General features: G+C 38.0%; 1 protein-coding gene across 2 annotated transcripts in view; it reads left to right on the forward strand.

Annotated features, from left to right (window-relative positions):
* ACTR2 (actin related protein 2) overlaps positions 1–23,038 on the forward strand; it is a 37,433-nt gene extending 14,395 nt beyond the window's left edge. The window contains exons 4-9 of one of the 2 annotated variants that reach the window (XM_008147537.3): positions 3,307–3,379; positions 7,073–7,209; positions 8,758–8,907; positions 11,212–11,357; positions 16,550–16,682; positions 20,338–23,038. In XM_008147537.3, the coding sequence (XP_008145759.1) occupies positions 3,307–3,379; positions 7,073–7,209; positions 8,758–8,907; positions 11,212–11,357; positions 16,550–16,682; positions 20,338–20,508 (810 nt within the window). In that variant the 3' untranslated portion in view covers positions 20,509–23,038. The remainder of the gene's footprint in view (positions 1–3,306; positions 3,380–7,072; positions 7,210–8,757; positions 8,908–11,211; positions 11,358–16,549; positions 16,683–20,337) is intronic. The other variant, XM_054727892.1, reaches the window with a different exon arrangement.
* The last annotated feature ends 4,827 nt before the right edge of the window (positions 23,039–27,865 follow it).

Here is a 27,865-nt window from a genome sequence, read left to right on the forward strand (position 1 = left end):
ATGTTTAAACAAAGACACAGTAAGAGAGTTGGCCAGGATAAATGGGGAAGAGCATTTCAGTCAGGCAAAGGGAGGAGCCAGAGTAAAGGTCTTAGAATGAGTGTAAGCCCAGCATATTAAAGGGTCAGTTAAGAAGCCAGTGTGCAAGAGCAACAGGAGAGTAGGTCAAAGAAGTAACGGGGCCAGATCACTAGGATCTTGTAGGCTCTTTTTTATTTTTTATTTTACTGATTTCAGAGAGGGAGGGAGAGGGAACGAGAGCTAGAAACATCAATGATGAGAAAGAATCATTGATCAACTGCCTCCTGCACGCCCCCCTAACTGGAGATGGAGCCCGCAACCTGGGCATGTGCCCATGACTGGAATCAAACCCGGGACCCTTCAGTCCGCAGGCCAATGCTCTATCTACTGAGCCAAACCAGTTAGGGCGACCTTGTAGGCTCTTAAAGGAAATTAGACTTTTACTTCAAGTAAAATGAAGGGCTGTTACAGAGAAGGGACATGTTCAGATTTAGGTTTTTGTGGCTGCTGTGTTGAGTAGATTATAAGGAGGCAAGAGACCTGTTTGGAGACTTTTTCAGCTATCTTTGCAAAAGATAATCATTATTAGGATTGGGGTAATAGCAGTGGAAGTAATGAGAAGTGGCCAGATTGTGGATCTACAGTATTTTGAAGGTTGGGCCAAGAATTTTCTGATGCATTAAATATGGGTAAGAGAGGGGATGGCGCCAAAGGTTTTGACTTGAACAACTGGAAGGATGGGTTAGGATTGGGGATTGGGGCAGAGATAGATCAGGAGGTTCATTTTGGATGTATTAGATCCTCATTAGACATCTAAGCAAAAATGTCAAATAGATTGATCTATAAAATAAGATCAGGTTCAAGAGAAAAGTGTGAGGCTGAGGGTTTAAACTTAGGAGTCATCAGGACATAATATGGCTCATCAACGAAGTGAGAGTGGACAGTAGTCCACAGGCTAAGGACCTGGGAGACAGGAGGAACAATTGAAATGAGATTGAAATGAGCTAAGCAGTTACAGAGAGTAAGAATTCTACATTCTTAGGTAAGTATCTTCTCAAGTTTGTCTTTCATTTTGTTATATATGAGGTAGAAACTTTTAATAACTTAGTATTTTAGTAGCTTTCAGTTATTACTTAATGTGAATATTTTGTATTCTGTCTGTGTTTAGGTGTTGTTGGAAAATTTGGAAGGGTTTTAAAAGAGGTTGTTTTTAGACAATATTTTTTAAGTCTAGATTAAAACTCAGTTTTTGTATTAAGTGTTTTAAAAATGTGAGATCGTGGTTTGAGGTACAGAATCCATATCATTCCTTATGGTTCATAGGTTTTAATTCTTTTTTTTTCCTAGCTACCCCTAAAACTGTGAAAGATGGGTTTTATTGTATTAGTTCATATTTTAATTTTATTTTATACTTTAAGAATGATTTACAACCACTAATATTTTGTGATGGATAAGAGGTCATTTGTAATTGCTATTTATTTTTAGCAACACATTACAAAATCAGATTGTAGAAATATTTTTGCATTAAAAGGTTTCTACACACAGAAACCTATTTAGGAAAGCAACATGATGTCTGAATGAAAAACAAATTTTCTTTCAGATAAAAAGTTAGGGAGATGACATTATACCTGGATCCCTTTTACTATTTGATTAAGATTTTATACACACACACACACACACACACACACACACATACTAGAGGCCCGGTGCCTGACATTCGTGCACTGGGGAGGGGGGTAATTCAGCCTGGTCTGTGCCCTCTTGCAGTCCAGGACCCCTCGGTGAATGTCCGCCTGCGCAGAGCCTCTCCTGCCACTGCCCCTGAGCTCGCCAGCCGTGAGCCCAGCTTCTGGCTGAATGGTGCTCCCCCTGTGGGAGCTCACTGACCACCAGGGGGCAGCTCCTGTGTTGAGCGTCTGCCCCCTGGTGGTCAGTGTGCATCATAGCCACCAGTCATTCTGCCGTTCAGTCGATTTGCATATTAGGGTTTTATTATATAGGATATGTGTGCAAAAATGCCATGAGTTGGTTTCACAGTGCTCTAAGGTCTCACCTTACCTTAATATCTTTTTATTTTTACCTGAGAGTGCAAGTTTGGCTACGAGTAATAATACCCTACTTTAATCTCATCCAGAATGTTGGTTTTAGTACTACAAGTGCTTTTTAATGGTCTTATAAATAAAAACAAGTTCTGACAGACTTTCAGGTTGATAAATGCAAGCACCCTTCCATTTTTATCCCTGTGGAGGGGGATTAAAGGATGATGGAATAGAGTACTAGTTAGAATATCTAATTGCTAACTGATAAGAATGCAGTTCAGAGTTGTAAAATTTAAATGCTTATAATTGTGATTGTGGTCAGTTGTAAAATTTCTAAATATCTAGATATTCAGAGTGGTAGTCAGCCCCTACTAGTTAAGGAATGCTCAATATAGAAGACAGAAAAAGTCCTGCCAACATTGTTCCCAGCTAACCTGGACTACAGGGAATGAGCATGGTTTCAACTAGAGAGGACACTAGGAAACTCCTCCCTCCAATGTAGTTTAGCTGAGTGGAGCTACAGCCTTAGCTCAAGTAGGGAGTGTGGGCTCAGTAGTAGCTAGGCAGTTCTGTATCTGCCAACATTTAGGAATTGCTGCATTATTTTTTGCCTTCCTGTTCTGATAGTTTTTAAATATATATATTTTTTGATTGATTTCACAGAGGGAGAGGGAGAGATCTCAGTGATAAGAATCATTGATCAAAAAAAAAAATCATTGATCAGCTGCCTCCAACATGCCCCTCCCTACTGGGGATTGAGCCCCCAACCCAGTCAGGGTACTGCCCCTGTTAGGAAATTGAACCAGTGACCTCCTGGTTCATAGGTTGATGCTCAACCACTCAGCCATACCAGCCGGGCCCTGTTCTACTATTTTACTACCACTTTTTTTCTTTTAAACTACTGGAGGTAGTTTGTCTTTGAATTAAAAAAATATTTCCCTTAAAGGACATCAATTAAGAAAGGCTTGTTCAAATGTACAATGCTTTATTTTACTCGAATTAGTCATTAATGAAAACATTCCGAAATCTTTGCTTTGTAGCACTTATGAAATGCTTGGGGACTCAGGATATATCCAAAAACCTGTCCCTAAAATTGGAGCTCTCACAGCAGAATTTAATGGAGGCGAAGAGCGCTGAAGTAAATGGAGGACTCTTTTAGGTCTCTTGATTCTATTTTGGCCAAAAACAAATTAGAATATGTAACTTCTAAATACCAATATTTTTTTTCTTTCCTTTGCATTTTCAGGTAATGTTTGAAACTTACCAGTTTTCTGGTGTGTATGTAGCCATCCAAGCCGTTCTGACTTTGTATGCTCAAGGTAGGTGAAGCTTAACTTTTTAGAATAATCAATTCAGCAGTTATTTATTATGTTTTATGTCAAAGGAATTTGATTTTTCAATAAGTTGTAAATCTGTAAATCCCAGAAAAGCACAGCATTTATATGTATTATTTAGTTATTTAAAATATTATTTAAATATTTTCACAGTTTTTAAAAATTGTCAAATAAAATACATTTTATTTTCCTAAGTAAAAAAAGATTTCTCAGTTTTTTAAAAAAGTATTATGTTCCCTTTTTAGGTTATTTTGAAGTAAAAAGTTTTTATGCAGTGGAAAAGGAATATGAAATTTGGCCTCAGAATTGGTAGTTTAAAAAAAAAAAAAAAAAGCAGATCTAAAAAGATTAGTATAGCCCAGCTGGCATGGCTCATGTTTCTCTTTCTATCCCTCTCCCTTCTTCTCTGCAATAAATAAAAATATATTAAAATAAATAAATAAATAAAGATTAGTACAAAAGCATGCTTGGCAGATACATAATAAATACAAAGAAGAAGGTAGACATTTGGGAGTACTTGCCTAACTTTTGAGGTATAGATTTAATGGAGGGGGCTACTATGTTTTCTTGGGACTGCCATTGTACCTGCCTCTCTGTCTATTGGGAATAAAATACTGGTCATGAAAGGGAGAGTTCTTTATATTCTGATGGTCTCATTGAGGATTGTAGGGCTGCCAGATAGGTGCCACAGAGTCTGTTAGGTACTTGAAATATATAAAATTCTAGTCTATCCGGGAAAAAGATATAAAAACAGATCATTTTGATTCAGCACACTAAAGAAGGTTTCTGAAGGAGGTGACACCTGAGCTAACTAAGTCTCAAGTCCTAGTACTTAAGCAGCCGTGTGTATGATCTAGTACTTAGAAAACACACCTTAATATTAAGGTGAGCCATCTGACTCTACATGTGGATGAATAAAAATCACCATGTAAAAAATACACACTGGGTTTTTTAAAGCTGTCTATTACTACATATAGATACTTAGAAAATACTTAGAGGAACTAAGTGTGGCTTGTACCTTAACACTCTGTTGTGTACAGGATAAGGCGGTGAGTAAACTAGACTGGTCTTCTTGCCTTTAAAGCAATTATAGTCCAGCTATGAGTAGTTTGTCCTTTGAAGAAGGAATCAAAATTCACTTTTTGCCTGGCTGGTGTGACTCTGTGGTTGAGTGTTGACCTATGAACCAGGAGGTCACGGTTCAATTCCTGGTCAGGGCACATGCCTGGGTTGGGAGCTCAATTTCCAGTAGGTGGGTGCAGAAGGCAGCAGATCAGTGATTCTCTCTCATCATTGATATTTCTATCTCTCTTTTTCCCTCTCCCTTCCTCTCTGAAATCAATTTTTTAAATTAATTTGTTACTTTATAAGGAGTGATTATCTGCATGTAGGTAATTTTGTTTCATTAAAATAAAATAAATTTCAGAATTTATTTTAGAAAATAATTTGGAAAAAATGTAAATTTTTAAAATCTAAGCTTTGAAACTGGTGATTATAATTCCAGTTCTGCTGAAATGGAATTTTGGTTTGACTTGTACTTGAATAAAATTGACCTTAACAGATTTTTCTAGCAATATTCATAAATTTATTTTCATTCAATGAGAAGTTATCCTCTCTTAATTACTGATATTTAGCTATTTTTGTTTAACTGTTGAATATTTAATTTGAGAAATTATAATCTAGTAACGATAATCAAAAGAACTCAAGCCATAGTAAAATCCTCCTTGTAAACAAGTTGTCTAGTGCTACTAGTTTAAAAAAAAAGGTAGGAAGAAGCATTCAGAACCATGAAAGAAGGTTTTTATTTTAAATTGATATTTGAGAGAGAGAGAAAAACATTGATTTGTTGTTCTACCTATTTATGCATTCATTGGTTGATTCTTGTATGCGCCCTGACCAGGAATCAAACCTGCAACCTTGGTGTATCGGGACGATTCTCTCACCAACTTAGCTATCCGGCCAGGGCCCATGGAAGGTTTTTTGAGTAAGAGAGGTGGTGACATGGTGATTTAGGGAGGTATGTTTGACCTCATGTACAGACAGGAGTGAAGAGAATAAGGGGAATTAGAGAATTTGAGCTGGATATTAGAGTGGTCAGGGAAGGTATAAACAAAAAGGTAGGTACTGGATTGAGCCTTAAAAGACCCCATCAAGCCGAAACCGGTTTGGCTCAGTGCATAGAGCGTCAGCCTGTGGACTGAAAGGTCCCAGGTCCCAGGTTCGATTCCAGTCAAGGGCATGTACCTTGGTTGCTGGCATATCCCCAGTAGGGGGCGTGCAGGAGGCAGCTGATCGATGTTTCTAACTATCTCCCTTCCTCTCTGTAAAAAATCAATAAAATATATTTTAAAAAAAAAGACCCCATCAAAACTGAAGTAGAGAAAATACATAATCCAATGACAAAAGGGTCACTGAAAATGGGTCAGATGTGTACAGGGAAAGAAAAACCAGAATGCAAGCTGGTGGGAGTGGTAGGAAACAAGGTGAGGTGGTATGGAAAGGCCTATTTGGAAAATAAATGTAAATACCTGCTGTAATTAATATTACTGGGAGTATTTTTGAATTATTGGAGAATTATTGATGTTGTGGATGCCTTTCTATTTTTTGAAATGGAAAGTTTTTCTTAAGAGAATACAACATTAAAAGGCTGTATATGATTTTTGAGAAGCTTAGAATATCAATCAAGGAAAAACAAATTATTATGTTAGCTTCAAAAGGAGGTGGTTTGAATAAATGTATTCAGAGACAAATCATTACAATTAGATACTATAGTTCATGCAAGTTTATATTGATAAGAAAAGAAGCCAGCCGAGAGCCTATTCGGGAATGGGAAAATGATAAAGGAATGCTCAAGCACGTTACAGATAATGCACATTCTGGTTAAAACATTTTTTTTAAATAATTAGAAAGTGGTTTTTTGTGTTGTTGTTGTTTTTTTGGGCCTCCCCCCCCCCCCCAAATTAACACTGGTGCAAAAGGCAAAACACTAACTTTTGCAGCCATTTATATTTTTAAATAGCACAAATGAGAAACAAGGCAGCTTTTTTGCTGTTATTTTATTATAAGGTTTAATTGACATTGTCTTTCTGGTTTCTGGTGAATAATTGAGGTTATCCTTTGGCTAACCAAGATTACTTGTTCTCACATTTCTAGCTATCTAATATCAAGAGGAATTTCCCCGAAACAGCACAGTTTTGAATATACTATATGGCAAAAATAATAATATAGGACTAGATTGTTTCAACAGGTTCACTATCCACTTGTGTAGTATTTACCTTTCACAGTGGTTTTCACAAAAGTTATTCGATATATTTTAGAAAATTTTACTTCAGGGGAATTCGGAGTTGAAGATGAAGTTGGAAAGAAAAATAAAGAATTGCACTGAGCATTAAGAACATGTGTTTTTCAGTCCTACGTCTCAGGATCAGTTTTTCCCCATTTCTTGGGGTAACACATGATTAGACTAAAATTCTCAGAAGTGGTATGTGAGAGAATACGAACTTTAGTGTCTGTAATTAGGAACACACTTTAAAATAAATAATAAAGGAATGCTGGCTTCTAGACCATTACAATTGGTGAAGTTTCTAGTTTGGCTTCTATACTAATAGTTGAAATTTTCTGGCTTTGATTTTTCTGATTTGGCTTTACTGTACTTAAAACCTCATGTTTCTTACACAGGATTATTGACTGGAGTAGTGGTGGACTCTGGAGATGGTGTAACTCACATTTGCCCAGTTTATGAAGGCTTTTCTCTCCCTCACCTTACCAGAAGACTGGATATTGCTGGGAGGGATATTACCAGATATCTTATCAAGGTAAGCAAAAGACAAAGTCCTAGAAATTAGATTGGTAGTTTGACTTAACACAAAGTTGAATGTATCATCTCAGGATTCTAGCAAATCTTCTGTATCACTAGTAAAATGGCCCAGTTGCTCCATTATTCATATAAAAATCCATATGAGATTTATAGACGAGATCTCTGGTATACTAATGAGAATGTGTTATTTCATTATATTATTATGTTTGCTATTCCTGAGGAAGGGATAGAGAGGTATTTAAAAGATGGAAGATACCATAAAACTACCTTGAACAACTTAGGCAGCCTTTTCTGCCATAAAACCTTATTTTGAACAGATATATATCAATGCTATAATGTTGCTTGGGTTGACTGTTCTTGTCCTTCCCCATAAAAAATATCGATAGCAAAGTAATATTTGATTAAAAATAGGGCCCAAATGTGCCTGACTTTAATATATAGTAATTTTCATGGAATATATCCAATTTTCAGTGTTTGGTATTTTAAAGTTTACTTCTTACTGTAATTAGTTATAATCTTCTTTAAAACATTGCTGGAGAAAGTATATGAGGCCACTGTTTAGAGGCTTGAGTATTTTTTTAATGTTTTAAAAAAAATGGTTAGAGTATTGTCTGTACCAGAATTCTGTAGTTATATCTCCTCTGGGTCAGTGGCTTTCAACCAGGGACGATGCTGCCCTACAGCGACATTTCGCAGTGCCTGGAGACATGTTTTGGATGTTATAACTGCAGGAATGCTATTAAACATCCTGTAATGAACAGGGCATCCTACAGTGAACAGTCCCCACAACAAAAATTATAGTGTCCAAAATGTGTATGGTGATGTCTGTGCAATAAATTGGGTTGCATTGAGTCTTCATCTTGACATTCAGTTTCTTTAGTCTCAAATTAGAATAATAATGAGGTTAGGTTAATGAGAGTTATAATACACTCATTCTAGGGCAAAGTTCTGTCTTAGGGTAACCACCAAAGGAATTTCTAAGGGTGTTACACAAAGATTAGGGGATTTGTTTTTTAGAGATTTTATATGAAAAGTTCAGTTGTGTTTATATGCATATTATGTTTTTATTGTTTTGTTTTTTTCCTATTAGCAGGTTGAGTTCTTTTTTCTTTTTTCATTTGTTTAACATGCTGTTGTCCATCTATTGTGTCAGACATGGTATTGATTGAGTAAATTGCAGACAATAGGAATTTGTGACTAAAATAATATTTATTTACTAATAGACTTAATGTTTACCAAAACTATCTAAACATTAGTACTCAAACAGCACTCTTTCTTAAAACTAGCTTCTTTAACTAGCTTGTTTTACCTGTTATTCATGAACTTTTGATTCTGTTACTCTGAAGCTTCTCTGAAAAACTGAAATAAATTCTTCTATGGTAAAGTAATGTCCCTGTTTCTGAAATATTCAGTAAGAGCTAAGGATCCACTGCCTATTGCATTTTTATTGATGTGACATACTTAGTGCGCAATTACAGCTTTTACAGAGTTGAACTCATTCAGATTAATTGTGAATTTACTGCCATTTTTTTTGTGTGTGTGTCAGCTGCTTCTGTTGCGAGGATACGCCTTCAACCATTCTGCTGATTTTGAAACAGTTCGAATGATTAAAGAAAAATTGTGTTATGTGGGGTATAATATTGAGCAAGAGCAGAAACTGGCCTTAGAAACCACAGTATTAGTTGAATCTTACACAGTAAGTATTTCCAGTGTTTTAAAATGAATAACCATGGTTATTGGTGTGTGCTTAAGGAGGCTTTCTTGGAATGCAGTTTCTTAATGAGATGTTGAAAACAAATGTGAACTTGAAATTATAACAAAGAGACTTAGAACTTTGTTATAGTTTATACGAGGGGATTTGTTCCTACCTGGATTTTTTTTGTTTTTGTTAATCCTCACATGAGGGTATTTTTTCCATTAATTTTTAAACAGAGCAGAAGGGACGGGGAGAGACAGAGAGAGAGAGACTCATTGATTAGTTGCCTCCTGCACGTGCCCTGACCAGGGCTGGAGATTGAGCTTGCAACTGATGTATGTGCCTTTGACCGGAATCGAACCTGGGATCCTTTAGTCCTTGGGACGATGCTCCAACCACTTAGCCAAACCAGCTAGGACCTTACCTGAATTTTTCATGTATTGCTATCTTAAGTCTATTATACGCATCTGGGTAGCAAATGCTTTCAGATCTCATCTTTGATCTAATTATTACTAAAATGAAGTAGAATAATAGCCAGTAAAAGCAAGTGTTCTTAAACCATTTGATTCATGTAAGCTCTGTGTGTTCCAAATATATACAAAATAGTCATTTTAAAAATAATTACACATTTTTATGAGTTATATTGTCTTATTTTTAAAGATACAGATCCAAATGGTAATCTAATACTGTGTGATTTAATGGTCTCCAGATTTGCCTTGGGGATTCTTTCCTGAAGCTTTCTTGATAGTTCCTCTAGATTTATAACTTCATCTACCTGTCTTGTTTGGAAGAAAGTGGCATGAGACAAAGGATGAGGGAACCAAGACTGTAGGACACGTTTTATTAATTTCCTCCTTTCTCAAAGAATCTGGGGCAGGTTACAAAAATATGTACAACAAAAAAGAAACAGCAAACTGATAAGTGAAGAGGGATCTGGGTGAACAAATAAAGGACAGAGTAAGATTTGATGCAAAGAAATGGGAACCATACCGTCCTAACAGTTCCTGGGGGTAGCCAGTGTCCAGAGAAGTCACACCATCAGAGAGGCTAGAAATGTAAGGCACAGAGATTTTGCTAAAAACAGTTTGCCATGTGTCCTTGTTCCAGGTATCTTGGGTGATAGCATATGGTTTTTAATTTCACCTGATGGTTTGTGTTTTTTTTCCCTAAGGATAAATGTTTGGATCAGTATTCTTTTTTTTTTCTTTTTAAGACAGTTGATACAATTTATAAAAAGATAATTCTGGAGTTTTTGAAAACTGTGATTGTTTTGCATATATCTGTAAACAGTTACAGCAAACATGTAGTAAACATTTAAAAGAACTTGCTCTGTGTGAACTTGTTGTATTGGAAAGTCAATTTTGGAATCTGAATATCATTATTGTAATTACTATAAATTAAATACACTGTGAGAAATGTCAATGTAAATGTAATTCTATTATCTCATAAAGAATGCACTAAATGCCAGTATACACAAGCATGCTTGTTACTTAGGTCCGTCCAATGAATTATGAGGTGATTTAAGAGAGGGAGTTTTTCTTTAACATTTCTCATTTAATTAAATATAAACAAGATGTGACTTAAAGAGTTTTCTGCACAAAGTTATCTAACGATACCTGACCTGTTGTTTAAGTCTTCTTTGCTTAAATTAATATTTCTTCATTATCATTTAAAATTTAATAGGACCTAATAAGTAGGCTACAAAAGAATTGCCTAATAAAAAATAGTCTAGATCAGTATTCCTTAAACTTTTTTGATCATAAAGTAATTTTTGGATTAAATGATTTGACAGAAGTTCCACACATGATATAAAGTGTTTTGATAACAAACTAAGTTTCACAGAGTAATTATTTGGTGAAAGAAATTATTTAAAATTTTTAATTGAATCTGTTCATGCTACATGGTAAAAATATTTATAAAATGACCAATGTGTTAATAAGAGAAGCAGCATTGACACCAGGTATAATTCAAGAGCAATGGTTGATAATGCTGCCTGTTTATGCTTGGCTGTACACCAGTGGAACATCCTGCACTTACGCATTGGTGATTTCTCCACGAAATTCCTCATCCTTGGGGCAAGGCATACCATTTTTAAAAGCAGAATAGAGTATGGTAATAAAAACTTACCCAACAGTATTTTATTTTACTTTTTTCTCTTTTCAAAAATATATTTTGGGAGAAATATGTTGCTGATAATGATTTTGGCTATAAAACAGATGTGTTTAAAGGTATTTGTGTTCTGGAGAACACTGGAAAATGTTTTAATCTTTTGCTGACTAACACTTGGTTGATCTTGGTTTCTAGCTCCCAGATGGCCGCATTATCAAAGTCGGGGGAGAGAGATTTGAAGCACCAGAAGCTTTATTTCAGCCTCACTTGATCAATGTTGAGGGAGTGGGTGTTGCTGAATTGCTTTTTAACACAATTCAGGCAGCTGACATTGATACCAGGTATGTTAGAAATGGTGGCTTTAAAGTTATTTATCAGAAATAGAAATAGATGGAATATACATAGTTGGAATGACCAAGTTGCCTGTTATCTCACTCATGTTTTTTAAATAAATAAGGCAAAATAATTTTTTGATAGGGTGGTATTTGATGTTTACCACATTGTATCATTGTGTCTCAGAAGTCATTTTAAACTGTATTTTGAAATAATATAAACCTGAAAAGTTGCTAGGATAATAAAGAGAACTCATGCATATTCTTTATCCATTTTACTGATGTTCTACTGTACATGCTTGCTTTATTATCCCCTCTCTCTTCTTGAGCTATTTGAGAGGATGAATGTCAAGTCCTATACTTCTTAGTATTCACTTTGTAGTTTCTAAAAACAAAAATATTCCCTTTTACAGCCACAGTGTAGTTATCAGATACAGGAAATTGATTACTAATAAATAATTTTTATATATTATTTACTAGAGGCCAATGCACGAAATTTGTGCAAGAGTAGGCCTTTCTTCCCCTGGCTGCCGGCACTGGCTTCCCTCTGGCACCCCAGACCAGGCTTCTCTCCGACCACTGGCAGGCACCCGGGACCCTGGCTTCCCTCGTAGCCCTGGCTTCATCCCGAAGGACGCTTTTATTATTATAGATTAATCCTCACCCGAGGATTTTTTTTTCCCTATTTTTAGAGAGTGGAAGGTAAGCGGGGGAGGGGAGGAGCAAGAGAGACATGGATGTGAAAGAGACACATTAGTTGGTTGTGCGGGATTGAACTTGCAACCTAGGCTCATGCTCTTGATCAGGAATCGAACCCGAGACCTTCATTGACTGAGCCACACCATCCAGGGCATTACTGATAAATACTTAAATCTACCATCCAGATTTCAGTTTCATCCACTATCCTAATAATATCCTTTATACAGTTTTTCTTTTCTCCAGTAAAGGAGTAAATCTAGGATTACACATTGTATTTAGTTGACACAACTCCTAGGCACTTTTTATCTGCTACCAGTCCTCAGTTTTTCATGATATTGACATCTTTGCAGAGTACAGGCCAATTATGTTAGAGAATTTTTCTCAATTTGGGTTTGAATGATTTCTCATGATTAGATTCAGGTTACAGATTTTGGGCAAAAATACTGCATATGTATGTGATATGTCCTTCTCATCATCCGTGTTGGTGATGTTAGTGTCGAGCTCTTAATGACGTTTTCTCTTTGCTGCACTGTATAGATGTCCTGTTTTTTCCTTTCCTAATTTATAAGTAATTTGTGGGAAAATACATTGAGATTTTGTAAATCTCCTGTTCCTTACCAAACTCTGCCCTCCACCCCTTTTGGCATGTATTGTTGATTCTTGCCTAAATCCATTTTTATTTTTATTTTTTAATATATTTTTATTGATTTTCAGAGAGGAAGGGAGAAGGAGAGATAGAAACATCAATGAGAGAGAATCATTGATCAGCTGCCTCCTGCACGCCTCACACTGGGGATCGAGCCTGTAACTGGGGCATGTGCCCTGACTTAAATTGAACTCTGGACCCTTCAGTCCAAGGCCAACGACGCCCTATCCACTGAGCCAAACTGGCTAGGGCTCCATTTTTATTGTGATTATTGCAAGAAGGTGATTTTCTAATTCCATCATTCCTTCTGTATTTATTAGTTAGCATTCTAGCAAAAGGGAGTGCTTTTCCTTCTCCCTCTTTGTTCATTATCAGTATGGATTCACAATTTTCTTTTCCAGTGGATTATAATTTATTACTGTCTTTAACTATTTTGCTGCTCAGATTGTTCCTGACTTGACCAATGAGAGCACCTTCAAGCAGGCTCCTGTGTCCTTTGATGTGCCTCCATCTTTTTTAGCAAATTCTATTTGGGGGCACAGGATATTCCTGGTTCGTCTTTAATTTTGTTTTTTGAATAAGTAGAACCTTAACAATATAGTCAAAACTACATTAAAAAGTATATGTATGTAAAGCATCAAACAGACTGTCAAGTTACAGGGGGAAGGTTAGGGAGAGGTGGGGGAGATAAGAGATCAACCGAAGGACTTGTATGCATGCATATAAGCATAACCAATGGACACAAAACTCTGGGGGGTGAGGGCATGTATGAGTGTGGGGTCGGGGGGACAATGGTAAGATATGTACACATATAATACCTTAATAAAAGTATATGTATACTAAGTAGTACTCTACCATCCCCTGTCTTCCTTCCACCCTAGTCCTCTCCTCCCTCCTATAGTAAACAGTTGCATTAGTTTCAGGTTCACCCTTTCTGTGGTTCTTATTTTCTCTTACACAAAAGGTAGTATGCTATAAATACTCTTGCACTTCGCTTTTTTTTTTTGCTTATTATATCCTAAACAATCCTATACCATTTCCTAGAGATAGTCTTCATTCCTTTTTTCAGTTGCATTCTTTTTTTCAGTGTATACATACCATGGTTTATTCAGTGAATCTTAGTCATTTAGGCATATTCCAATATTGTGTTGACACATAATGCTACAATAATAACCTTGTATACATTATGTTTTTGTAGTTTGGGGCAGGTATATTCTGAAAATATTTCTAGAGGGGGAATTCTTGGTTCAAAGGGTAAATGGGTGTAGTTTGTTATTGCTCATTCCCACTAGTAATACACAAGGGCACAGCTTGTTCACAGTTTGTCAACTCTTTTATGCTGGTCTGATGAGTGAGAAATGGTAACTCAGGGTAGTTTTAATTTGCATCTCCCTTAGGAGGGAAATTGAATGTAATTTTTCTATGTTTAGGGCCATTTTTACATCTTTCTCTGATGAACTAATTATCTGTTCATGTCTTTTGCCTGTTCTATAGAATTTTTATAATTATTTCCCCTCAATTTTTAAAAGTTCTTTTTATATTAGCTCTATGTTATCTATTACAGATATACTCCCCTAATTTACCACTTGTCTCTTGCTTATGGTGTTTTTAGCCATACAAAAAATTGGGTTTTATTTCATTGTATAATTATATATATAATTTGCCCAGCCAGAGTGGCTCAGTTGATTGAGTGTCATTGTCCTGTGCACCAAGAGGTTTGCCAGATCAATTCCCAGTCAGGGCAAATGCTTGGGTTGCGGGTTTGATCCGCAATCAGGGAATGTATGGAGGGAGGCCTATTGATGTTTCTCTCTCATGTCCATGTTTCGCTCTCCCTCCCTCCTTCCTTCCTCGCTTCCTCCTTCTCTCCCTTCCTCTCTCCTCCCTCTCCTTCACTTCCTTCCTTCCTCTCTCTGGACATGTCTTTGGGTGAGAATTAAAAAAAAAAAAAAGATGTATTATCTGTCCTGGCTAGGTTAGTTCAGTTGGTTAGAGCTTTGTCCCAATATGCCAAGGTTGCAGGTTCAATCCCCAATCAGAATCAACCAATGAATGCATAAATAAGTGGATCAACAAATCGATGTTTCTCTCTCTCCCTACCTCTCTCTCTAAAATCATCCAATAAATTTAAAAAAAGATATGTAATCTTTTTTTTTACTGCATCTGGAGTTTGAGTCATAGTTAAAAAGCCCTCCTCTACACCCAGTTTATTGAGGCATTCACTCAAAAGTTTTGTAAAGCAAGTGTTTGCTTACTTGTTTGTTTAACACTGAATTAAATATCCACCTAATTTTTGTTGGATGGCTGGGGAGTAGGATAATAATGGAAATTAATAAAAATAGCAATTGGTTCATAATATCTGTATCTATCAAAGCCTAAGCAACCTTTACAACTGGAACGACTGGTCGCTATGACGTGCACTGACCACCAGGGGGCAGACACTCAATGCAGGAGCTGCCCCCCTGGTGGTCAGTGCGCTGTGGGAGCGCTGCTCAGCCAGAAGCCGGGCTCACAGGTTAGGGAGAGGTGGGCAGAAGCCTGGCAAGCGCAGCTGCAGTGGTGGGAGCCTCTCCCACCACCTCAGCAGTGCTACCGAGCAGTGGCAGCAGGCACAGCGGGGCCAGGATGAGCAGAAGTGGCGGGATGCCTGGCCCGGCTTGGGCTCCTCCCCAGCCACCTGCCGCTTAGGAACTGCTACATCCCCCTAAGGGTCCCGGATTGCGAGAGGGCGCAGGCCAGGCTGAGGGACCCCACCCATGCATGAATTCGTGCACCGGACCTCTAGTAAATCTATAAATCTAATGGAGGATGATAAAACATCTAACCTAGACTTCATAATGGTGATAAATTCTAATAATAGGAATTAGATGATTTTGTCCTTTGATTTAATGAAAATTGTATTTTAAAAGTACATTTCCTGTTGATGGTGATTCAAGTTTAGGCATTCCTAAAACACTGGAGTCAAGTTCAGCCCCTCTCCACAGACCCAGAGTGGGAAGGAGCACAACTCAAAATTTTGTTTGTTGTGTGTTCTACATATTGAAGGCATACATGTAAATGCTCATGTTACATATCACACGGAGCCATACTTCAGCTGCTTGGCTTATGGGACATGCATGTGCATACTTCTGCAATTAAAAACAAAAATGCTGTTCTTCTAGAAGCTAGAATTACTGTAGCTTGAGCCATTGAGAACCTGTGAATAACTACTAAAGACATAAAGCCAGTTTGAATGAAGCCAGAATGGATGTGACTCAGCTCCTGAGCTTTACTATGAGAAGAATTCCTCGGACCCTCCCTCAAATGATGTTTTAGTACATATGTAGCTATTTTATATTTGATTTAACCAACAGCATATTATAAGGAAAGGAGAAGATCACTATAGGAAGCAAACATGTTCATCAGTCTAACAAAAAATAACAGCGACAGCTTCAAGGCAAAGGAATAAAAGGGGAAACTACAAAAGGCAAATGGAAAAATTGAAAAGCAAGAACTGGGAACACAATAGAATATGGTTATTAGAGTAAGCAACCACTTCTCAGAGGCTCCAGAAAGCACTGTTATAACAGTCCAAATACTGATAGTTTGTAATGTAAACTGGTCATTATTAAAAGACTCAGTTGCATTTGCAAGAAAGTATCATGCTTTAGAAGTATATTCATCAAAATTGTAACATTTTATATGAAAGGAGGGCTTGTTATCCAATAATAGTAGTAATAGCTAACATTTAGCCTGTGATTTATATGTTGAATTTTATTTAATTCTCCTGGCAACTGGCTGACATAAATAACAGGAACTCTGAGATACTGTTTTTCTAATCTGAAACCTCAAATGATTACCTATTGTGTCTTTCTAGATCTGAATTCTATAAGCACATTGTGCTTTCTGGAGGGTCTACAATGTACCCTGGACTGCCATCGCGGTTGGAACGAGAACTAAAACAGCTGTACTTAGAACGAGTTTTAAAGGGAGATGTGGAAAAGCTTTCTGTAAGTATCAATAATACAACTAGCATACATTCAAAACCCTGTCAAGTAGCTTGTGAATCTTGCCAGCCACCAGAGGGCGCAAGAAGTCTTTCTAAACAAATTTCTAATCCAGTCAAGTACATACAGCCTTGAAGAGATAGGAAGAACTAAATGGTTCAAGGTCATAGGACTGTCCCAGAATGGTCCTATTGCATGGTCACTTGTGTATTCAGTGGATGGAAATGAGTAGGTCCAAGACCAAACATTCTGGGTTATCTTTAATGACTAGCCTAGAATTGAGGTGTCTCTTTTTTTTTTTAATTTTTAAAAAATATATTTTATTGATTTTTTACAGAGAGGAAGGGAGAGGGATAGAGAACTAGAAACATCAATGAGAGAGAAACATCGATCAGCTGCCTCTTGCACACCCCCTACCAGGGATGTGCCCGCAACCAAGGTACATGCCCTTGACCAGAATCGAACCTGGGACCTTTCAGTCCGCAGGCCGACGCTCTATCCACTGAGCCAAACCGGTTTCGGCAAGGTGGAGGTGTCTCTTAAATGCATGAGAAGAACCTACCATACTGTGGAGGGATAAATGCCCCATTTGGTGGTTTGGGATTTTTGTTGTTTGTTTTGTTTTTAACTTTTTGGATATGTAATTAGCCTTCATTGCTACTCTTGGACTCTCATATTTCTGATTTTAGGTTATTTTCTGGCTTTTTCTTGCATATGTCTTAGCTCCCCAATCAGATCAGATTATAAAACATCATGTCTCCAGTTCTTTTGCATAGCTCCTGAAATAAACTTTAATTGGTAGTTGTCGGTAAGTAATGTAGAAAGAAAATTTTAAACTAGTACGTAATAGTTAATGTTTGACGTTGATTTTTTTTTTTCCTTACCAACTGGACTGTGAAGTACACTATATATTGTGTGCTCAACCAACAGTCATTTAATTCTGAATGAATCTCTCAGGTTTGTCTCATGGACTTTAATCAGCTGTATTAGATGAGATTACACATTACAGAGGACTAACTGTGCATATTGGAGACACTAATAGTACATTTTTCATATGTGATTCAAAATTGGTGAAATTAAATTGTGTGGACACACATACATTAAATAAATTAAAAGGCTGAAAGAATCCATATTGTCCAAGTCCTTCACTCACTTGTCTGATTTTATTGAGTTATACATATACTTTAAAATCAGTTTCAGGTGATCATTTATTTATTCATCATATATTTGTTGAACTCCTTCTGGGAGACAAACACTGGGATAAACAAAGCAGTGGTGAACAAAAACCAAATCCCTGCTTTTGGTATATGAAGGATAGCATCTCAGTGGTGAGAAGTACTATGAAGAGAAGGAAAGTAAGGTTGGGGGTTACAAAGTGGTAGGAGTTGGGGAGATGGTGTGTTCATGTAGTGTGATTGGGGAAGGCCTCTGATGGGAAAACTTTTGAGCAGAGACCTGAATGGAGTGAGGAAATGAGCCATGTGACTGACTCTTTAGGGGAAGAACCTTCGAGGCAGGAATAGCAAGTGCAAAAGCCCCAAGTTGGTGGGAGCGGGCAGGTATGGCTGGAGCTGAGAGAGCAATGGAGAGGGCTGGGAGGTGAGGTCAGAAAGACAGCCAGGACACAGTATACTGAGTTTGACTTTGCTCCTAGTGAAATTGAATTTTGAGCAGAGAAAGGATAGGATCTGACTTGTTTTTAAAGGATCGTTAAGTCTGATGTGAACAGGCTTTGAGGGGAGGAAGAGAGGTGAATGTAGAAAGACAGGTTAGGACGCTCTGAGAGGAGGGAGGAAGTGGTAGAGGTTTATAGATAGAGGAGGAGGAGTAACATGTCTTAGAGAGTGGGGGGAGGGGAGAAATGTAATGGGATTGCCAAGCAGCACTAGGGCTCAGTTGAAGTGATACATTGCAAGTAAGGGGCTTAGCTTTTCTCCTGTAGTGTTCAGTTGTTTGAGGGCAATGCAAGTAGAGAGGTGATCACCTGAGTTGCCGTTTTGCCGATTGAGTGTGAGAGGGAGAGGACAAAGTCACCAAGGATAATGTCAGGAAATGATGGAGAGTGCAGACACTCATGCAGTGAGAGCAGATCTGAGAAGAAATCGGGGATCTGTAGATGACTTAGGCAAGGAATAGTGGATGGAGTAGCTAATGGAAGGTGTTTCTGAGGGCCTGTGGAGCTGTAGGGAGGAGGAGAGAGGAGCAGCAATGAAGAATAAGAAGAATGCCTGTTACCAAGTCCCGGGGTCAGGAAGTGCAGTGAGAGGGAAACAGCAGCCAGCTGAGAAAGCTTCAGGGGAGCCCAGCTTCCCTTACAGGGGGGCGGGGTGGTCAGCCTGCAGTCCTGTGCCACAAACAGCTGTTCTGGTAAATACAATTGTATTGGACACAGCCAGACCATTTTATATGGCGTTACCTATCATCACATATTTTCTATAGCTGCCCAGAGAGACCTGCAAAGCTTCAAGTATTTGCTGTCTAGCCCTTTACAGAAATAGTTTGCTGACCCCTACCTAAGAGCAAAACAGTAATTCAAATAATTAAAACAGTAGGTTAGCCTCAGAGTTTATAACTGGTGTTTTTCTGACATGTGTTATCCCATCCTACGATTCATTTATGTGACATAAAGGTAGTTTAGAATGACAGTTATTTTGAGTCCTTTTGCAGGATTTGTGGCACTGTTAATAAAACTGCTGCATCATTTTAAGGTTTCTTTTTAAAAAAAAACATATTTTATTGATTTTTTTACAGAGAGGAAGGGAGAGGGATAGAGTGCTAGAAACATCAATGAGAGAGAAACATCGATCAGCTGCCTCCTGCACACCCCCTACTGGAGATGTGCCCGCAACCAAGGTACATGCCCTTGACCGGAATCGAACCTGGGACCCTTCAGTCTGCAGGCCGACGCTCTATCCACTGAGCCAAACCGGTCAGGGCTTTAAGGTTTCTTTTAGGTGTTAACTGACCATACAGATTGAGGTGTGTCCTTGTTAGGAAGTTAATATTGGCCATAGAGGTTTTTTTTGTTTGTTTTGTTTTTTATTTTGGCCATAGAGTTTTAAACTTTTCCCACTTGTCTTTCATTTGGTTACTGTGTTCATTTTTTCCAATACCCCCAGGATTTATTTTGACTATATTTGGTCTTTTTGAGAATATTTTTATTTGAATTTGAGAAAGTAGAAAGAGAGCTTTGCTTATAAGAAAAGAGTTTCAATCTTTCTCTATTGCATGGGACTATAGTCATAGCAGTATTAGACCTTGAAGAAACCACAGAAGTCCTCGTATCCATACTCTTCATTTGACAGCTAAGTCTTGGTCAGCCCCTGTGTTCATCCACCAGTCGATGGGAAAAGCTGCCACAAGCAGAATCTGGTATTTGGGCTCACAATAGGGTGATCATGGGATTTATCGTTCTAATCAGGACACTTGATAGTGCTGTTACTAATGGGGTAACAGGTGTAAATCAGGACTGTTCTAAGAATACAAGGTATGAGCTTTGGGCAAATTACAGAATGTCTCTACCTCAGATGCCAAATCCTGCAGTCCTACTTAACCACAGGACGTTGGTGAGAATTCAGCAGGGGAACATATGAAGAAGTTATTATACAGCACAAAGCACCATGCACATGTGACATTTGATCATCTCTTTCTTCTTTAGAAATTTAAGATCCGCATCGAAGACCCACCCCGCAGAAAGCACATGGTATTCCTGGGCGGTGCCGTTCTAGCAGACATCATGAAAGACAAAGACAACTTCTGGATGACCCGACAGGAGTACCAAGAAAAGGGTGTCCGAGTGCTGGAGAAACTCGGTGTGACTGTTCGATAAACTCCAAAGCTTATTCCCATCACACCCCTAATGCTTTCTTTTTTCCTTTATTGCCAATCTTTGAACTCATTAAATTCCAGGACATGGATGAGGCCCCTCTTTAACCTTTAACTGAAAAGGTCAGATTTTATTCTGGAGTCTTGGGGAAGCTTTGTTAAATTTTTGTTAATGTGGGTAAATCTGACTGTTTAATGCAACCACTTCCTTACAAACACAAGGAGAGGGCAAAGGGTCCTGCTGCTGCTTTGTCTCTGCTGAGTAGGCATTTAGATCATTCCTGTAGGCTTCCTAGTTTCACTTGACTGCTCTAATGCTGCTATTTCAGCGCACTAGGTGGTATGCCTTTATTAGCATAAGAAAAACCTTTAACAGGAGCTTTTACACGTTATTGGGGTGGGGGGTAAGGGATTGGGTGGGAAGCTGCTGAACCCTTTAGGGCATTACGTCTGTAGTGTGATGCTTTCAACAGATTTAAGTACCTTACAGCTCTGGTACTAACTTTTTAGGGAAATATTGGGCTCAGGACTAAATTGTATTGGGTGGGTGTTTGTGTGTGGGGGCCAGGGGAGGTGATCTTTTGATTTTGATTTTTGAGCTCTTCTGCTCTGGGTACAAACAATGAACTTTATTTACAGTATTTTGATTTGGCAGGTTTTCTTCTACTTTTGGTCTGCCTGGAACTGTTTTCATATGATAGAAAAAAATAAGTATAGTATCCCATTACCATGCGTAGGGATTTTCTTTTCTTTCTTTTTTTTTTTTTTAATCAACCATGTTATCTGGGACTAGACTCCCTAAAATCTATCAATAGAAAAGTAACATCTTTAAAAATGCTATTGGACATTCAAATTACAGATTTAAAAAGTGCTTAAGAGCTGGTATTTTCTCAGAGTTTCTTTTTATACCAGAAACATTAAGGTAAATCCAGTGCCAAGTATCATTCTTGCAAATTATTGTTTTAGATAACTGACCAGTGACTTATTTAATAAAAACAAGTAAAAACATAAATAATTACTGGCAGTAGGTTATAATGGTTGGGTTAAAAATAACATTGAAATATGGGACTTATTGCCAGTTGGGTAATTTTCATTCATTTTTTTGTTTGTTTGTTTGTTTTGATTTGAACCTTAAGGAAAGTAAAATTTGACTATTTAAAATGTTGGCCAAAAAAATCAAGATTTAAATTTGTATCTGTATTAAAAAATTAATCATAACGACATAATCGCAGCCATTTTATGCTTGAAAGAAGAATTGTTGGTAATTTGTAAATGTTAGCAGACCTTCCTTTCTATTTCAGAAAATCATATTTATGAATTCTGTCAGAATTACTTGGTATCTGAAAAAAAATACTCAGGCCTGAATTCTTTCTAAATTTGAAAAACAAAGTAATAAGAAATTATACCACGCTAAGTACAAAATGGAGATTCTGAGGGGAAAAGTTTCATTTTTTTCCCCCCAAAAATTATTTACTAATAATGAAAAGAAAACTTTGCTTTGAAAGAAGCTTATTTTTCTGGGTAACTGAAATCAGAGAAATTACTGGCTTTTGAGTCTCTTTTGTGAGAAAACTTAAAAATCAGTTTATATGAAATAAGCAGCAAAAGGAGGCTAGTTTTCATTATGCAGCTTCTGTTATTATTAAGTATTTTTTCTCTGTTTACCTCAATTTGAACAAATAAAAGAAGTTTGCCTGCATGCTGGCCATGCTTCAGTACATGTGAATAGCCTATGAATAACATCTACTAGATTTTAGGGACCTGGATGTCTGAGTACTTTGGGATTCTAAAGTGTTCCTAAATCATGTTCTTATAAATCCCCCCAGCCTTTTGAGTACTGGACTTTTGTAAAGGACACAAATTTGTAGGACCAGTACCTACTAGCTGTTCATTTCAGGTAAATGGATTGACTCTTGGCCTTTGGTCATGACTTTATAATATGGGGGCAGAAAACAACAAAGAATAGGATAGGCTCTTAAATAAAACAATGAAAGAGCACTTATCATCTGTCCTTTGTAGGATTTGGTTTTAATTTCATATTCTGCTAGCAAACATGACATTAATATGGTGTATTAATATATATAGTATAATTTTAAAATTCCATTTTATAAGTTTCCTATTCCAAGGTGAAATAATGCATTTAGAAATTTTGGGGGTGGGTGAAGTATTGTGTTAATTGAATTTGTCTAGTATGAGTTTCTCAAATTAAAATTTCTTCTGTTTTGAAAGAGATCTGATATTTAGCTCTTAAACCATTGTCATTTAAATTTCTAAAAATGATTAAAATTATTTTCTTTTAAAATTAGGATTGCTAATACCTTGATCTTTGAGAAGGGCTTCTTAGAAATAGGTCCTATGGTTAAACTTTTTTCTTCAAAACTTGGTATTGGATGTTAACTTTTACACGGTTCTGAGCACTGTTAACAATATCAGTAAAGTATTTTGAGAGATCATTGGAAAGTTAAAAATTCTGAATTTAACATGAATACACTTCTTTTTGATTCAGAAAATAAAATCAGGTTTTTCAAAGTAAATTTGAATTTTGTCTTTCTCTTAATAGTTTTTCTCTTTAGTTTCATTTTCTTATTTTTATTTATGTATTCATTTTTGCTAATGCAAAATGGATTGACAACTGTAGGCCAAGTTTCGTTCAGTGTTCTATTATTTGACCCAAAAACCTCTTCATTTCTGGTATGATTTCAAATACTTGTGTCGAGGGGGTGGGGGGGTGGTGTAAAAAAACAAGAGCAAATGACAGCTATAGCTATATTAGAGATTTTTTTCCCTTCAAGCAGAGACTGTTTTGTTTCCCGGAGGATACCCTGTGGTTTTCGAATGGTAGGTAGACTGGTATGTCACATGCCTCTTTCCGCGGATATTTCAGCTCATCTGCAGACTTTTAGGCATATTATCTTTAATAAAACAACTAAAGAAGGATGAAAATTTATTAAACTGACCCTTGCTTTTATACTTGCCTTTGAGGATGGAGGCTGGGGAGTAGACTCAAGTGTATTTGTTTTTCCTTCAAGGAAATTGTATGCTTGAATCGCATTGCTCCCTTCATGGCCAAAGTCCCCAGGACCTCCTGAGGTTTGCCTCTGATGTCTACTGTCTTTTCGTTTCCAGGAGTATAGTGTGACGCTGTCTACAAATGTTACAGAGGAAGACACTCTATAAAGTGTCCTTGTGGATGGAATGAAAGTCGCAATTTTGTTCTTCATCCACTGTACAGCCAAGTGCATTTATTAACTACTGATTTTAGAACCATTAGAGAAGATATCCAACTATAGTGAACCAGAAACTCAGGGATTGACTTTAGTTCAGTATTTAGTGCATTGTCTAACCCTATACTTAGGCCAACTGCCCACAGTACCAGGGGTTTTATAGGTTCCTTTTTGTAGCTCAAATTCTGTGACCTATTAAAAGATTGAAAATGTTACAGCAGAGGTAAGTGGAGGAAGTGGAGAGGACCTGGGAAAGCGTATTTATATCTATTATAAGTATCCCAATTTGTGTTTTCTGCAGATGGAAAATATCTTAGTAGGTAGGGGGAATCCAAATGATTTCTCACTTCTCTTTGGCAGAACAGAATTCCTGTTCTCTCTCATTTCTACACTCAGTTCCTTCCACCCACTAGAGAGGAAAAAACTGAAAAAGACTGCAAATAATTTTTCTTTAAATAGAAGAATTAGTATTTTAACTGTGTGTGCGTTGGCCAATTGAAAGGTTTGGGTTGTGAATTGCAGAGACCAGTCACAAGGATAATACAGGATAGTTTCAAGTGCAGGGTAGACGCCTGAGCACAGTGCCTTTTGCTAATATCAAGTTGAGCCTTTGCCTAGTGAGTGCTTTTTTTCAAGATTATTAAAAAGAAAACTAATGAGCTGCTTTGCCCTTGAATGGGGGCTTGAAAAAGAGTTCCCTGACTCTCAAGAATAAGAATTTTATTAATTAAAACTATTATTAATATTTGCATTTTAATATTTTTATATTTAACTTTAATATTACAAATGTTTGAAATATTAATATCAAATAAAGGTTGATGTTTTAAGCAATTAGTTAATTCTGAAGTTCATATCTGCCACAATATTAATTTGATCTTTTTGTTAAATGAGTATCTTTTTTTTGGGGGCGGGGGGAGGCAGCTAAAATGAGTATCTTGATACTATGCAGGGATTGGGTTTTGTTTTTTTAAAATATATTTTTATTGATTAGAGAGATAGATACCAATGACGAGAGAGAATCACTGACCTGCGTGCTACCTCCTGCATGCCCCACACTGGGGATAGAGCCCACAACCTGGGCATGTGCCCTGACCAGGAATCAAACCGTAACCTGGTTCAACCACTGAGTCATGCGGGCCGGGTGGTTTTTTTGTTTGTTTGTTTGTTTGTTTGTTTTTTGACCTATCAAAAGTATGCACAAGAAAACTGCAAGGCCTGTCTTTAGGAACCAAATCTAAGGGTGTCCTGAGTAAGAGTTCTCTTAATTGCTCTTCTATTTACATATTTCATGCCAACTTATGTCTGAAGAGTAAGAAATTTGGGCCTAAACTGAGGCTCAAATGTAAAAAATAAGTTGATAATTTACATGTGACCCTTTGATTTGAAACCTTCAGTCTACCTACGTGTGTGCGTGCGTGCACTTAGATCTACACTTGAAGGCTTCCGCACTGCATTTAAGAACTGTTGAAAAGGAATGTAGGTTTGAAGCCTAAAGCTATGATGATGAGGTACAATTCAAAGGACCTGGATGATCAAGCAGGGGGGCCATTTTGCTTATTTTGTTCTTATTTAGTGGTTTAGGAGGGATTTCATATGTTTGTATCCTACAGGAAATGATGTAGCTGGAGTATAATTACCTAAATTTTTTAAATAGTCAAATTGCCCCTTCATGTGTTTCTCAGTATAAAGTCTGAATCACGTGGACTGTTTAAAAGTGCAGGTTCCTGAGCCCCACTGTGGACCTGCCAAACTTGGCTGGGCCCTGAGGGTGTGCATGTTCTCCCGCTGTGCTGATGGGCCCAACCGGCCCCACTCCCAGCCCCCGCCCCAAAGCTCTCCCTCCCTGCAGTAGGATATTAAGCAGGCTCCAAGTTATAATCCACCCCCCCCCCCCGCCCCTGCCCCCCGCCTGTGTGCCATTGCCTCGTTCTTCCGAAAACTGGCCCAGCTTTTAGCAAATAGGTTCAGCAGTGAATGGGAAACCAACTCAGAGCAGTGTTGATGGGTCAGTATGCTCAGCTCCACTGTGCCTCCCCAAACAAATCCTCCGTCCCGTTGAGTGATAACATCCTTTACTCAAAATGCAGATTCCTCTGGGAAGGTTAAAGCACCATCATCAGTCACTTACACATTTGTGTGAACTGCCAGGAAGTCCAGCGACTCAAACAGACACCTCCTGAGGATTAGCAGCTCTGATTAAAGTGAAGGGAAGGTCTGCAAGTTTGGCCTAAGGAGTGCCTTGGAGACAACAGGCAGGCTCCAGAGGAAAAGTAGAGGACTCACTGGGGCAAGGTCACGTCTTAGGGACCCGTGTAGATGGACGTGGTGAAATAGAGCACACTGCCAGTTTCAAAGACATTTTTTTAGAGAGATTTTCTCCTCACTTCTGACTAGCAGGGCTCCCAGCTCCCTGAGCTTGAGTTAGTACAGCTCTGTGCTGCAATTCAGCCGCTTGGTGGATTAAAGTGATTTGTAATCTGGCCAAGGAACCCACCTACCAGATGTAGCTTTACTTCTGGAGAGGAAATATGTTTCAATTTCCATGCAACTGACATACAAATGAACTTTGGGAGGCAACTTAGAGACCACCTATCTATACAGTTTTTTCAAGTTCCGATTTTTTTTTTAAACGTATAAATCCAGTTGGTTCCAGAATTTGGAAGTTTGTGGGATTTTTTATTTCAGTTGATATCTGCTAGAGAGAGAAACAAAAGCTTACCTTTGCATTTTCTCTTTTAGGCAAGGATAATTGTAGTGAGAGATTTGAATGGGAAGGAGGAGGCAGGGGGGCAGGCTGCTACTATGTATAAAAATTAAGTACCGTAACCAGCTGCAGATAGGTACCTGAAAGAGAAAAATTAAGTAGCTAGCTGCAGGTGAGCACGTGAACGAGCAAAATAAAGTGAGCAGCAGCTGCAGGTGAGGAGGTGGTTAGCTTTCTAGGCCGGGGACCCTCTGAAAAGACGTTGCTGAGCCTCTGGGTGAGTAGGAAATAACTTGTATCTTGAACTTAATTCTACAGACCATATGAGGAAGCTTTGGAGTTCTCTCTAGATGAAGAGTGTGTAGTGATGCTGGATGCATTTTCTTGCTGTTTGTTTGCCTGCGAATCTCATGCCTTTTCTCCGTGAAAGCTTCTCTTAAATTTTCCGTTTCACTCGAGCACGCGGCAAAGAGCCTCCTGCAAGTCAGGTTCTGTTAGAAGCCTTGTTTGTTCTGAATGTTTGTCATGAAATTTGTCCAAAAGTGGAAGTGTTTAATTGTGCACAATGACCAACAGTCGTTTTCATGACTTCTATAAGTACATTTCTTATGGCTTAAAAACGGACTGAAAACTCGGTTTAAGGTTCCTTAAAGTAGAATGCTGTTCCTGAGGTGGGTTTTGGGGGTGTCAGCGTCTACTATTTGCCTTTCTCAGACGGGTGGAGGTGATGCTGGGAAAGCCATCTTCTGACTTGAAGTTGCCGTCCTTTTAAAACGGTGCGACAATTTTGTTTATTTCTTTAGTTTGCGTTAATCCTGCCAATCTCAGAAGGGAGTTGGCTGAAAATGATCTCTTTCCCATTTCATATATGTAGCACTCTTTTATGCCTTCAACGTTTTTTGTTGTCAGACCGTTCAAAAGAAGCTAGGACTTGTGGTGTGAGCCAACAAAAATCCTCTCTCAGGTGCTTCAGAAACAATGAGAGGGGCTTCGTTGAGCTTTCTAAATGAACGTTGTCTTTGTTTTGTTGCACTTCTGGGTCTCTTGAACGAATAAGTGTGGGGAAAGATTCATGTCATGAAACTCGCATGGTGTAAGAGTCTAATGAGGTTTGGATTTGTGGAGCGGCTCCCACCCCCACCCCCACCCCGCCATCGAATCTCTGAGGCCGGAGGAACGTGGCCCACAAAGACCTTTGCTGTTCTCGCCCCTGAAACGACAGGATAGAATGATCTACGGAAGAGCACCTTAAGCTTTTGGAAGGCAAGATTTGCCAATTGGCAAACTACACCCAAGGGTAGCTTGCTCCACTAGCTGATTTTATGCAGAAGCTGGGACCGAAATTCAAGTTTCCACTGCATCTCAATAGTTACCACTTTCAAGAATATGCCCCGTTTTCTGCAGGCTCGGGGCTTGTCTGCTAAAATAATTAG

The sequence above is a fragment of the Eptesicus fuscus genome, chromosome 16, assembly GCF_027574615.1.
Source record: "Eptesicus fuscus isolate TK198812 chromosome 16, DD_ASM_mEF_20220401, whole genome shotgun sequence".
In the NCBI taxonomy this organism is placed as follows: Eukaryota; Metazoa; Chordata; class Mammalia; order Chiroptera; family Vespertilionidae; genus Eptesicus; species Eptesicus fuscus.